General features: G+C 41.1%; 1 protein-coding gene across 4 annotated transcripts in view; it reads right to left on the reverse strand.

Moving 5' to 3' along the window:
• ALMS1 (ALMS1 centrosome and basal body associated protein) overlaps positions 1 to 14015 on the reverse strand; it is a 69841-nt gene that overhangs the window by 6310 nt on the left and 49516 nt on the right. For 3 of the 4 annotated variants that reach the window (XM_065634147.1, XM_065634144.1, XM_065634146.1), the window contains 7 exons: positions 11729 to 12924; positions 8774 to 8882; positions 7363 to 7542; positions 5653 to 5897; positions 4359 to 4542; positions 4079 to 4142; positions 28 to 127 (listed from right to left, as the gene is read on the reverse strand). In XM_065634147.1, the coding sequence (XP_065490219.1) occupies positions 28 to 127; positions 4079 to 4142; positions 4359 to 4542; positions 5653 to 5897; positions 7363 to 7542; positions 8774 to 8882; positions 11729 to 12924 (2078 nt within the window). The remainder of the gene's footprint in view (positions 1 to 27; positions 128 to 4078; positions 4143 to 4358; positions 4543 to 5652; positions 5898 to 7362; positions 7543 to 8773; positions 8883 to 11728; positions 12925 to 14015) is intronic. The other variant, XM_065634145.1, reaches the window with a different exon arrangement.

Below are 14015 nucleotides of genomic sequence, written 5' to 3' on the forward strand. Positions count from 1 at the left end.
GTACAAATACTTGACCAGAACACTTACCGTTTTGTAAAGCTGTGCTTTCAGGCGGTATGAGTGGTATTCCATTTTTCTCTTCTCTTCCTCTCGCTTCTTCTGCACCTCTGGCAGCTGCTCATAGATCCTTCAGTGTAAATAGAAAAAGTCAAAAATAGTGACTTGGAAGGAATTTATTGATATTAAAAAAAAAAAAAAAGAACATCCTCTGTTTTATCTTCACATTCTGTTAAAAGCCACTGGCCAACCACATCACAGAAACATTTATTCGGGGGTTTACTAGTGTCACGCAGGGAAAGTGAGGAACACATAGCAGTTGTGATACCGGAAATTCCCACATCCCATAATGCCTTTATTTTACAAGCAGCACCCTCCTAAAAAGCAATATTTATAACATTAAAATGACCGTACAGCTGATATGATTACCCAGCTGCAAAAGGTAGAGTTCAGTATCTTCAGTACAGAACAGCCCCATTGCTTTGAGAATATTCTGGGGATATTTACCTATCAATACCAATATTTTTATCGCAAGAACAACTTGATTTAAGATATTCAGGCATCTTTTCAAAATGTCAACATTTTCCACCCTGTTTAGGTGAATGTTTTGTCTTCTCCGGCGCTGAACTTCTCCCATATCGGAGCCAAAAAGCAAGGGATGCTTCGTATTGATGGAAGATGACTGAAAATACTTCAACACGCCCCATTTTGAACATTTTAAATCAATACAGCCCGCCAGCCAGGAGGGGCATCTCTGACAGTTGTCTTGGTACTAATTCTTGTAGGAAAATAATATTTCAGACCAGCAAGAGAAGTGATGGAGGCAAATGTGCATCAGTTGGCACCTGTCTGCTATTCAGTCAGTACAAGTTGGGTGTTGCCTGTGTGTTTCAGAGGAGAGAAGGATGAGAAATTAGCTGGAAAAGTAATAGGAAGCTGTAGGATAATGCATAACTAAGTAGGGAGAATCAAGAAAGCAAAGATCAAATCCAAATCTCAATTAATACTGAATTTTATCTCCTGTCTAATTCGCCAGTTGCAGCCAGGGAGAGCCAGACATTTGTGGTTTCTACAGCTCCCCACACAAATTTGTTTACCAGCCCATCAGACTTCAGACTGGAACCGATAAGCATGCAAATACACACCCAACACTAAAAAAAGAATGTAAAAAAGCAACTGTAGTCCTCCAGTGACCTATGTTCCCATGTATTCCTATTTTCCTACTCTGTCTGCAGGTCATATTTTCTGAAAATGTCACTACCCACATTACCACTATAGAAAAGAGGAAATAAATCACATTTTGATGTTTATTTTACTCCTCTTATGCTTTGCTGGAAGGCCTATTGATATGTTAATGGATGGGGGAAGATACCCCAAGATTTGGGGTTTTGCTTTACTACCATCTCACCATCCACTTGAGGTTTTTGCTATTTCAGGGCTCCCTCAAAGATTCTCCATCATAAATCATCCGACCATAAAGATGTTTAAGACAAGAAGTGGGCAGAGCAAAATTGTAGGTAAATTCATTGCAAATTGCTTTCATTCCCTCTAGCTAATTTGCCATGAAAAATTCCATTTATAGCCTCACCAAGAAAAAGAAAACGCTTCTGCACTCATTAGAGGTGTGGATTCCAAAAAGAATGTTACGGAATAAATTATTTCTCAGCTCCAACCAAGAGCTGGAGTACGACAGCAGCAAGAACAAAAAGAAGTCGTCAAGTGTGACAGCCTCGATCAGTCTCCGCGCAAATCCTGCTGATTTGGGTTATTCTGAAATCAGAGTTTCTGAAAATTCCTGAGTTCAGACACATCGATCTCCCAGTCCAAGAGACTCAAACCTGAATCCTACCTCAGCTAAAACACGTGGAGGTGCATTCCCTCAGGAACTGGCATATTTACCATATTTACCATTTTTGCCACCTCTCTATTAATGCCCTAAAAATATGTCTAAATGCCACATGCTATTAAAATAAAACATTTTTGACTCTCCCAGCATATATATCAAGAGGTTTATTTTATATATTGTGTATTCCAGAAGATATTTTTGTAGAATCACAGTGTAACTCACATTGGAAGGACCTCTGGAGGTCACCCAGTCCAACCTCCTGCTCACAGCAGGACTCACTTCAAGGCTGGATCAGGTTGCTCAGGCCTCATCCTGCCAACTTGTGATTATTTCCAAGGATGGAGATTCAACCACCTCTGTGGGCGCTGGTCCAGCACTTCACCACCCTCCTCGTGAAAAACTCATTCCCTCATCTCCAGTTGGAATTTCTCCCTACTGTAACACGTCACCACAGCTGCTTGTCCTGTCACTGTGCATCTCCAAGAAGATTCTTCCTCTGCCTTCTCCAAATCTCTCTTCTGGTAGGGAAGCACCACTGCCAGGTCCTCACCTTCAGCCTCCTCCCCAGGCCAAACCAACCTCCACAGCTTCTCCTCATGTCCCACATGCTCCAGCTGCTGTCTTGGTGGCCTCCACCAGACTCAGGTCACTTTGTTGTCCTCTCTCTTGTCCTGGCGGCCCGGAACAGGGGACAGCATCCAGCTGTCGCCCCGTGAGTGCCAAGCAGAGGGAATATCATAGAATCAGAGAATGTCCTGAGTTGGAATGGACCCACAAAGCTCATGGAGTCCAACTCCTGTCCCTGCACAGGACACCCCACAGGTCACACCGTGTGTCTGAGGACGTTGTCCAGTCTCTTCTTGAACAGTCAGGTTGGGGCCGGGAAGCCTCCCTGGGGAGCCTGTTCCAGTGTCCAGCACCCTCTGGGTGAAGAACCTTTTCCTCATGTCCAACCTAAACCTCCCCAGCACATCTTCCTGCCATTCCCTCGGGTTCTGTCACTGGTCACCACAGAGGAGAGTCCACGTCCCTCCACCCACATGAGTCACAGCTGGCCTTCACCCTTGCAAGAGCACCGCCCAGCTGACGTTCTATCCACTGTCCACCAGCTGCCAGGCCCCCAAGGCCCCTTCCAGAAGGGCCACTGTCCTTGGACACTGCCAATGGGGGAGTCTGTCCCAAAGAGAGACGTGGTGTTTGTCATTCTTGAACTCGGCCCTTTCCTCCAGCCTGCAGAGATCTCCAGACACCGCAGACCTACTTCTCCAGCACAGTGACTGGTCCTCCTGGTTCCGTGCCACCTACAAACCTGCTGAGCTGTGCTCCATCCCATTCCTACCATCCGTGAAGATGCTGTGACACAGTCCCGTCCTACAGCACTGTCCCTTGGACACAGCACAAACCCTTCCCTGCAGGCAGCACGTACGTCCCCAAACTTCAATGCAACAAACCACTGAAATCCCAAATACTTACAATATTCCTCACCTCAAGGTACACCCTTGACTTTTGACTCTAAATAACTTACAGTATCATGTATTTTTATGTAACTTTACAAGTTATCAGAGATGACTTCATGAGCCTTTAATTTAATTTTAAATATTTCTGCCATTTCTCATTTCCAAACCACCTCTTCAAACCCACTACAATTTCAGAATCCAGGTGCAATAAATGCCATTTTTTATTATACCTTCCACCTGCTCTGTCTATATCACAGGTATTCCAAATATTTAATACACCGTTAGTGTGCCATGCACTTTATATATGAATAACTTGAGCCAAAAATAAGGCAAAATCCACCATAAAGGGGTTTTCTTCAAGGGTAAAAGCCTCCATATTCCTTTGAGGGAATATCATTTATTCCTTACATAAAGCTACTTTCATTTGGTGAAATGATATCTCAGTTCCTGCACCTATTACTTAGTTTGTTAATGCTTAAAACTATTCACACACCTCACATTTTCTGTCCTTTTGGTACTTGCAGAGTTTGTTGGAGTGCTTGGAGGGCAGCTACTGCAGCAGAATACTCAGGTTTAGTTAGAAATAACTTTTTCCAAAATAATATTGTTTCTTGGGTTTTCTAAACAGGTGCTTTCTTCCTCTGATAAGGTGTCTACATCTTGCACTGAAAAATCTGAATTATGCCCAGCTCTTTGACTGCAGATATGATTTATCCACCTTTCCCACCCATTTACTCAGGTCACTTATCTACCTGAAACAAAATTTTCTTAACCTTACCGTTTAGATCTTTGAAACATTTCACTCTTTGGAACTGTTCTTCTCTTTTCTCTCATCAAAAAACCTAAATGGAAAACGTGGAGATAAGAGAATGGTGACCAAGTCTATTTCTCAATAAGAATACTACCACAATGATAATGACTCCTTTGTAAGTTATGGGTTTTATAGACAGGAATGTTAAATAATCGTAATACTTTTATTAAAAATACACACACACTTAAGTATAATGTGGGAATTCCTTAATTTCTATAGGATGTACAAAACAGAACCATGGAGGTACCTCTGTCAGACAGCATGTGACTTGCGTTCCTGTAGCCCTTTCTTTTCTCCGGGGGATTAAAGAGCTCTTGTCGCTCGGACTGCAGGACGCTCTGCATCCTCCTTTCCTCCATCACCAGCTTCAGGTGCTTCACACGCTCTCCAGAGCGAGAGATGAAATCAGGACGATGCACTGCAAGGGCCTCCTAAAATTGATGGAAAAGAACAAAGTGTGAAGTGGCCGGATTGTCTCCCTACAGCTGGAAGGGAATAATCAAAATATGTAACACCATTAACCAAAGCACAGGAAAAAATCCTAACAAAATAGTATTTGCTATAACAGACAAGGTCTTGTATCCTTAATGCTGGGTAGTTCCTCAGAGATCTTGTTTAACAAACTATTTGTCAACATAAATGGCCAGAAATAATAATTAGCAAAAGGGACACACACCTCTTCGCCAAAAAGTGTAGCAATGTTCGCAAAGTTGAGCCCACAGGACAGATGATTCTGTAACTTATTAGTGTCTCCCTCACCATAAATCAGTGGGCACATCAAAATCAGCAATTCATTTTGGATCAGAAGTGGAATTTTGAAAGCGATCTGCTGATACCTCCGTTTGCCGCACTTCGATCTCCAGCACAGGGCAGTCTCAGCGCATGAGCAGATGTAATGGAATTTAAAGAAACTTCAGAAGTGCACCTTAATTACCGCCTCCTCATTTACATTTCCCTTGCTGCGGACAATCTCCTTCGAAAATATTTTTGTACACTACATCTGTATTTTTTCCACAGATATTTAGTAATCACACCTGAAGCGTATACTGTATATGCATGTTATGTATGCACACAACGTACGTTGTTTGCGCTGTATGAATTAAAGTCCACTTTAATCGCATACTATGTATATCACACATGATTATTTCTGCATGGAAGCAAGTATGACACTACCTCAGGTCCATTCCCTCTAGTTCCTGAAGCCAAATGATTTAAGCCTTAAAATATCAGGTCAATTCAAATATATTAGCATATTGTGAAAAGCCAGATTATCAGAAGAAAACCAATGAATTTGTGAGTCTTGTTGTTTTGCTGGTTTTGTATTTGTTTGTTGGTGGATTTTTTGTTGTTTGGTTTTTGTTTGATGTGGGTTTTGGTGGTTTGGTTTTGTTTGGTTGGTTTTGGGGGGTGTGTTTGTTTTTTGGTTTTATGCAGAAGCCATCTGTAACATGCTGACTTTCACTGATTACAAAGGTGAAATAGCAACATCCGAATATCCAGCATTCCTCCTGAAATCCCACTGAGACCCCAGCAGCCTCTACCTGCAGCGTGAGCTTCACAAGCGGCCGCAAGGGCCTGTTCTCGCCAGCTCTTTCTGGACCCGCTGGCTGGATCCCGGTGCTGCGCTGCTGCTCCTGCCAGTTCTTCTCCCGGAGAGGTTCTCGCCAAGGCTTCGTGCTGGTCAGAGGTTCAAACCAAGCAGGACCGGGACCAGGAAAGGAGCTGGAATGGTTTTCTTTCCTAGATTCAGATTTCGGGTCTTCTGCTTGGACAAACCATGAAATCCCTGTTGAAAGACCACAGAAGAGAATAAACGTTTGTAGACAACACACAGGTCCATTTTCCATCCCCATCTATGGCCCTTCATAGAATCACAGAATCATTTTGGTTGGAAAAGACCCTTAAGATCATCGAGTCCAACCGTTCCCCACCCCTGGCACTGCCCCCTGTCCTGAGAACCTCATGTCCGTCTGTCCAACCCCTCCAGGGATGGTGACTCCAGCACTGCCCTGGGCAGCCTGTTCCAATGCCCCACAGCCCTTTGGGGAAGAAATTCTTCCCCAGATCCAACCTCAACCTCCCCTGGCGCAACTTGAGGCCGTTTCCTCCTGTCCTGTTGCTTGTTCCTTGGGAGAAGAGATGGTTCATGCCCAAGGTCTTAGACAAACCCAATCAGAGGCCCAACAGTGGAATAAATACTTCAGTTTCACAACAGTGGGACTCCGCAGCAAACTCCTTTAGCAGTTTCAAAAGAATTTGTTTGCCAAGTGTCATAAAACCAGCAAGTCTTTATCAAACAACACTTGTGAAAAAGCACAAAATGACTTAGTTTACAAATATGTCTTTTGATAGAAAGAATAGTTATTCATCAGCAATTACACATTGATGTCCTAAGTCCTACGGCTTCGTATAGACATTTTTGAAGATCAAATGCTTTACATCTCCCAAATGTTAAATATGTGTATAAGAATTAGATTACTCACAGTTTACATACATAATGGAATGGGAATGCATCAGCTAGTAATCTGAGTATATACTCTAAATTTTCTAAATTAAACCAGTGTAAGAAAGAATGATGTGTCCCTACAACAACAATGATGACTAGAGAATATATTTTTAAACATTTAATCATGACATTGTGAGGACTGACAGGAAATTTAAATTAAAAAAAATAAAGCCTGGAAGCTACACTATCAGCCCAAAAACGCAACTCTAGGCAAAAGAGGGAGATGAGTCTAGTTCTTCTGGTACCACAACCTTCCCTCGTGTATTCCTGAAAAAATCCTGTTTTTTTGAGGTCTCAGTACATTAAGTACAACTTAGAGTGACTGAACTTAGAGCTTAACGGAACCTTTTATACCTTGGAAATCAAAATTAAGTATCTGCATGATTCCCACCTCATTCATCTTTCCTTGCCTTATTCTTTGCTCCCTATTTATGACCTTTCCAGGTGACATCTAACAGCCTGATTGAAAGTGCCACGATAATAGAGCACTAGAGAGCTCACTTGGTGTAGTCTTTTTGCTTAAAATTCATTGATTAAAACCAGAATAAGAACCGGCTGTACTAGCAACAGACTACTCTGTGTCCTAGCTAATCCTCCTCACGGATTTTGCTAGTCGCTGTTGAGGTGCAGAGCTTTTCTGGTCTGCAGAGAAAGTGTATTTTAGACTGACCTTGTGCTAAGCACAGCCTGCTCCTTTTTGTCCTTTTCTCCACAAACAAATGGCCTGGCTGTCCCTTCTGCTTACCCTTGTTTCCTGCTGCCTGATGATCTGCGACCAGACCAGCTGACTCTCCAAAAATACCTTGGACATGATGCCAGGGTTCCTGTGGCTGTCGATTCAGCTGGCTGGATCTCGGGGTAGGAAAAGTCACACCAACATCGCGAGTGTTTTTCTTCGTTGCACTGTTCACTATTTCCAAGCCTCCTGGAGTTGAAAATAAAGCAGTAACATCTTATTCCAGAGCAGTTGGAAGTATAATATTAATACTTACAACATCAGCACGTGTGACGTGCATAGTTCAGGAGGTGAACCTAACTTTTTACTCTGAAGGGTCACTTTCTTTATCCCACCTTCAAAAGGGAAAATCTTCTATATTTTCATTTCCAATTCAAGGAGAGTTTACAGTGACTCAGGTTTGTTACTACATGATAATCTGAGTAACACTAACGTAGTGTAAACCAAATACCCCAAGGAAAATAAGCATATATAAAAATATATATATTTGTTTTTAATTATTTAATTTAATTCTCACCCCCCATATATAGATATATCTATATATGGGGGGTGAGAATTAAATTATGAACCAATTATGCTCCTTGCTGGGGACCCAAGTTGACTCTCTCAACTTCAAATTTGCTGCTGAACAACACAATGGCAGGTCAGTGTACAGCTTCACATTTTGGACAATGGAACTACAGGTTTTTCTGGACCTGGTTTGCCCGCAGCACCACAAATATTTAACAGAAACATGTGAAGTGGAAGGTGTCAACTAACGTTCAAAAAGTCATAACACAATCCTGAAACAAGCCATGAAACTACTTTTCTGATTCGATCCACTTGCACGTGGGGGAAAAAAAAAGCAGTAATAAATAAATAATTGATATGCCCGACAAATAAAACAAAGTCATTACTCAATCTTATGATGGGAACTTGGTGTGTAAATGAAAGCAATGGAGAAACTGATAATTGCCACCAGAAAAACCCAAATGCAGAACTGCCCCAGTTCAGGATGAGCTTGCTTTAAATAGGATATAACATCCAAAATATTACCAAGAACATGAAACGCTGCGGTTGACCTCTGAAATAGCATATGCCTACAAAATACATTCTGTGAGTAACAGATGGCTTGAGGAGAAAACAATATATAAAAAAAAATATAGTTAGTCCACTTTTACTATTGAAATAGATCAGAAGCTTATTAGGTTAATAAACTTCTAAGTGAGAAAAGTGGCTACTCGAGCAGACCAAGAATGGAAATTAAATGGCTTATTTTAATCACAACATAACACCTTTCTCTAAAAATATTTGAAGGGAATTTGAAGAATGCTGCGTGTACATACCCGTCAGCACAAACACGCCACAAACTTTGGAGACAGTTTCCAAAGAGATGAAAATCAGGAGCAAATACAGAAAAGTCTGGAATTCAACAACTCACCTGCTTGGATCCCTTTGTTTAACATCCGTGTCCGGCGTTTGGTACTAAGAGCAGAGCTTGGCCCCCAAGAACTTGCAGAAGTCGAATCAGATGATAGGGAGATTGCATTCTAGAAACAAAAACACAGGCGAGAGAAAAGAAATTCCTGAAATACTAAAGAAAAGGAACAGAAAGCAGGTTTTAAACAGCAAAAAAGTCATAGTCATCACTCTTTCCTCGACTTTATTGTTATTGCTGGAGGGACAAACTGTCTTGAAAGACGAAGACGTTGTTTCGTAAATTCATAATAACTCCAGTGCCGCAGCACTGGCACGAAAGAGCAAAGTTCTTGCAAACCATGGGAAGTTCCCTCAGCCTCGGATCCTCGTTACACAAAGTTCTCCAGGTGGGGAAAATTCAACTCAATAAAAGCAAGAAATAGAAGATGCTTGGTAAGGCCATGGCTTAGGCAAAATATTAGTTTCGCATCTTCAGAGCTCACACAAACAGCAGCTCCAGCTGCAGAGATGTGAGCAGCACAACGGTGTCACAATAAATTAATTTAAATTTTATGACACCTTCTGACTTTACAGCCCTTTAAAAAGGAATATACTCTATAAGTGTATCTAGTCCACAAGTTTCTGGTGCTATAGAGAAGGTTAGTGCTTTATTAACAGCAATTAACCGATAGAGCTTCCCCAGGCTTCAAACCCACCAGAGCAGCACAGACCAATCTCTGCAACTCCGCTGAATTTAATTTTTAATTATGAAACAGATTTTTTTTTTTTACTCCTTGATCATAGCAATTAGTATCCTATTAGTAACTCATAACGCCAGCCCCGATGGAAACGAACAGAGGCGCTTTTATTACCTTTTTATTGAACCTCTGCTTCGACACAGAACATAATTTCATTTCAACATTAAAAGGAGGTAATTTTTACTCTCGTGCATACTGACAAAAACTGGGATTTAGTTTCACAAAGCTATTTCAGCTCTTGTAGAGTGCACCAGACAGAGGTAGTAGTTGTGTATCTTCTCAGAAGCAAATTTGAATGTGTGTTCAGCAAAAGACAGTATAAAGGAAAAAAAATTAAAACACCATTCACATGCACATGCATATCAGCTCACAGAAATAAATATAAGCAGCTGTTCAATATTGAATATTGACATGAATATTCCTAGTTGGATTAGAATATTCAGCGTGGTGTTTTCAAAGCCCTTCAGCAGTTGAATAGCGTCACCTTTAGCTTCGTACCTGCTACCAGATGGCAGCTTGAAAAGTGCTTTAGAAATACCAGAAACTGGAAGAGATAAAAACCTGCTGGGATGGGTTCAGCAGCTATAAATAAATTTAAAAAAAAAGCTGTAACCAAGTTTTCTGGAAGCAGAGCTGACAATAGGCTCGTATAAAAAACTAAGCTGCAAAATGCAGCATTTGCCTGAAGAATTTGTACAGGGATCTGTCTAGGAGGAGGGATCCTGCTGTAAATAAGTATCTGTCTCTGAACCACAGATATTTGCAACTAAAAAAATAAATAAATCTTAATTTCTGTCCAGCCTCACAGAAATTACCCAAATTTGGATATTAAATTAAGTCTGCCTTCGATTTTCTCTCATTCCTTATTCGAAGTGGGTCCTGTGTCTCTGTACACGTATTTTTAAGAAAGAACAGTGCATCGGCAGATAAAAGATGCTGCTTTCTAAAGCCATGTGGGTTCAACACAACGTCAAGCACTTGGAACAGTGAGCCTTTAATCTAAATATTACTGCAATCAGTGATTTTAACAGGCATAAGACTAGATTTTTTTTTTTAAGGTCCAAATAGACATAGAAAGCTTAGTCTCATGAATGGAATATGGAATATAAGCTTCTAAATGCTACCACCACGCAAGAAATGTTGGATCCTGATTTCATTGTTAGATAGTCAGCGTTCCGATTTATGATCGCAAAGTTTACGACAATTTTCTTTTACCTTTAAAGAAATATTATAAATAAAAATATTAATTAAAACATTTTTTAAACCATTCTTAGTCTTGAAAAAGGCTGTTTCTCCCCCAGACATGCGTTTCTTAGCTTACTCGACACACGGACTAAGTTTGACTTGTTTCTATTAAAAAACCTAACTCATTTCAATGAAATCTATTAGTACTGATGACACCACCACTTTCTTCTCGTAATAAAAAAAGAACAAACTATTTCTGGCTTGCTCCTGTACTTTTCAGCATTAATGTTTATCACAGAGCACCAAAACTCTCGATGTTCTTACTGTAATCACCAATTCCATGCCAAGACCCCATTTCAGAAAATTCATTTTCATTTCTCCTCCAACGGGCAACAGCCAAATTCAACTGAAGTAATCGGAAAAATTTTCTCCACTTTAAAACTACTTTACTCCTGATTTTTCACCTCAAATTCTTAGGGCTGAGACATGGTATTTTGATACGCCTAAACTGCCAAATACAGAAATGGAAGAAGAAATTGAACAACCAACACTCAGCAAGACAAAATAATTCCAACGTTTCAAATAGAAAAACAGTAAGAAAATTCAAATAATTCCAATTTTTATGAAATGCTATTTATCGAGATATTGAGGCAGCAACATGCAGTCAGAATCTACAAGCCCAACTTACCCCGCGGTGTTCAGGGTTGCGAAAGCACAGAACCTGCAGAGAACTAGAAATCAGATACAGCAGGGTCTGGCTTCCCAAGACAAATAAAAGAAGAGAAAAAAGACAAATAAGAAGAAAGGGGAAGAAAACACGATCGATGTTTTAAGATCATTTGATCTCATCCTTATTCTTGGAAAGGCAGAGACTCATTTGAGCTGCTTGGATCAAAGAGAGAAGCCAATCATATAAACAACGCACTCTGGGAAATTTTAAATGATTATCCGAATAACAAACTCTATGACTTATACAACAGTTTAAGAGCTTCCATAAAGATTATTTAAAATTGTCTTTTGATCTGACCACATACCTGGATCTCTTTCCTTTTCCTGTGTCTCTCAGAAGTCATTTTGGAATATTCTGCACCCACCGCTTTGTCACTTCCCTTGTCCTGCTTTTCCGAGCGATTTTTCTGATGGCCGATGGTACAATAAAGCCGGGAGAGCCTTGGTGACACCCGCACCCTTTCGTGCCCAAAAGCCCTGATCAGCCTGGCCGTGTCGATGGTGGAGCTGGAACTGCTCCCCTCGCTCTGGGTGGTGGTTTCCACCTCCGTTTGGGTCACCACGTCCCATTCAGAGGTGGTGGAACTGATGGTGGTGCCGCGATCTCCACTGAGCCGTGACTCCGACCAAGTGTCACTGGGAGTTTCCAAGTATTGCTGGTGCTCCAGAATTTTATTCACGTGGCAGATAATTTTTTTGCCTGATCTATTTTTCCTAAGCTCAACAAAACTATTTTTATCATGGGCGATGCGTGGTCTTTCTTCAACACGTGTCACATCAGGCTCTAAGGTACTTTCAGACGCGTTCTTTTCTGGCAGCCTTATTTTCTTCTGCTCTCTACCCTTCATTTGCCTTTCAGAAACATCCTTTTCAGAATTTGCTGGTATTAGTGTATGCTTGATGGGGTTCTGAAGGACCCTGGCCAATCGATCGAGGCGTTCCACAAGGGAGAGCTCACCGTTCCTCCTGAAATCATGGCGCTGGTGTCTCTTCTGGCACTCCAAAAATTTAATCCAGAGTTCATCTAAGCTGCCACTGGAGTGACTTCGGTGTCTCGGTGGTAGATCTTTCTCCACAGTCTCGTCGACACGAGTTGTTTGGCTACATGGCAAAGGATAATTTCTACCTGCCTTTTGTTCTGCTTCTCTTCTGCCAGGCTGAAGTTGCTCCTTCCCCGACGTATCGTTCTCCAAAGACGCGGTAACATTTAGCTCCTCGTTCTTGCCGTAATCTGCTTCTGCCGTGAGTGGAAAGAATTCATTTTCACTCTCTTTTTTATGACAAGCGGAGAGAAGCCGTTGATGACGATGTGGTTTTTTCCGACTGTGCAGGACAGCTCTTGAGGAAGGTCTAGGGTGTCCGACACCAGAACTGTCTTCCGACAACTCGCTGTTGGACAAGAAGCAGCTCTCACACGCGGGCACTGGATGATGAAGGTAGAACTGGGCAGATTTGAAGACCGAATGAGTTGTTTTGACAGACTTCGAGTGATCTGTGTGTTCTAGGAGAGAAGAAAACACTCAAAATTGTTGTCTCTCTACAGCAAATCTTAAACAGGATGATTTTCATCCTCACGCTTTCCAACCACGTCAAAGGGTTATAAAAGCAGGAATCATTGTACCCTTTCTCAAACTACAACAAATGTAGAAAAGAAGTTTCAGCATTATTAGAAGAACAGAAAGAATATTTTCTATCATTTGCAACATGGAACCCAAGAGAATATTATACTCAACTGAATCTGAAGGAGGAATCTAGTTACACCACAGGTAATTACCCTGACCAAAATTTGGACTGAGGCTCTATTTATATTTATGGAAACTCAGGACAGGCAGCTGCAACTCATTTTGCCTCTTTTTACACCAATGCCCAGGAGCAAACACATCTCCCGAACATTCTCTCTTACCTCGCTCACAACACCACTATATATAAGCCAAATAATACCACTTACTCCTAGAACCATGTCTGGTATCACACCAAGATCCAGATCTAGCCCTGCTTTGCTTTCAAGCTCAAATGACACATTTTAGTTCAAAACAGCAGCAAAATTCCCCCCAAATATGCTTCTATCTGAAATTACGAAGGACTATATGCAGAAATCCAATTATAAACTCATTGGTAATAGACATACAATTAAGTACACGCACAGCACGTGCGAGCAGGAATACACTCCAAAATAATTTTAAAGTCATTTGTAATCTACTGTAAAAAGAAAATAAATTTTTTAAAAAAAAAAAAGTAAAAATGTGTTTCACATTACGTTCTTTGTATAACGGACCAAATTATACAATGAACCATAAGGGCTGAAAGTAGAAGTTACAGACAGGAGTGCAAGAAGGATTTCCCAAGTTGCTATGCTTACTGCAAGATATTCCACGCCGTTTTTAGCCAAGGACGTCATTTAAAGATGCCTTATAGTGTAGTAATAGCTTTAATATAAATAAAAAGTCAATGCAAAAAGAGAACAGTCCATTGACTAACGGTAAGAACAGTGACTCGATAATGCAGAGCTGGTTTGCTTTTCTGTTTGCATTTTTGTTGGTTTGTTTTAAACAGTCTTGTGTCCGTGACTGTGACCTATGGATGAAAACAGAC

The sequence above is a fragment of the Caloenas nicobarica genome, chromosome 4 (assembly GCF_036013445.1).
Source record: "Caloenas nicobarica isolate bCalNic1 chromosome 4, bCalNic1.hap1, whole genome shotgun sequence".
Classification (NCBI taxonomy): Eukaryota; Metazoa; Chordata; class Aves; order Columbiformes; family Columbidae; genus Caloenas; species Caloenas nicobarica.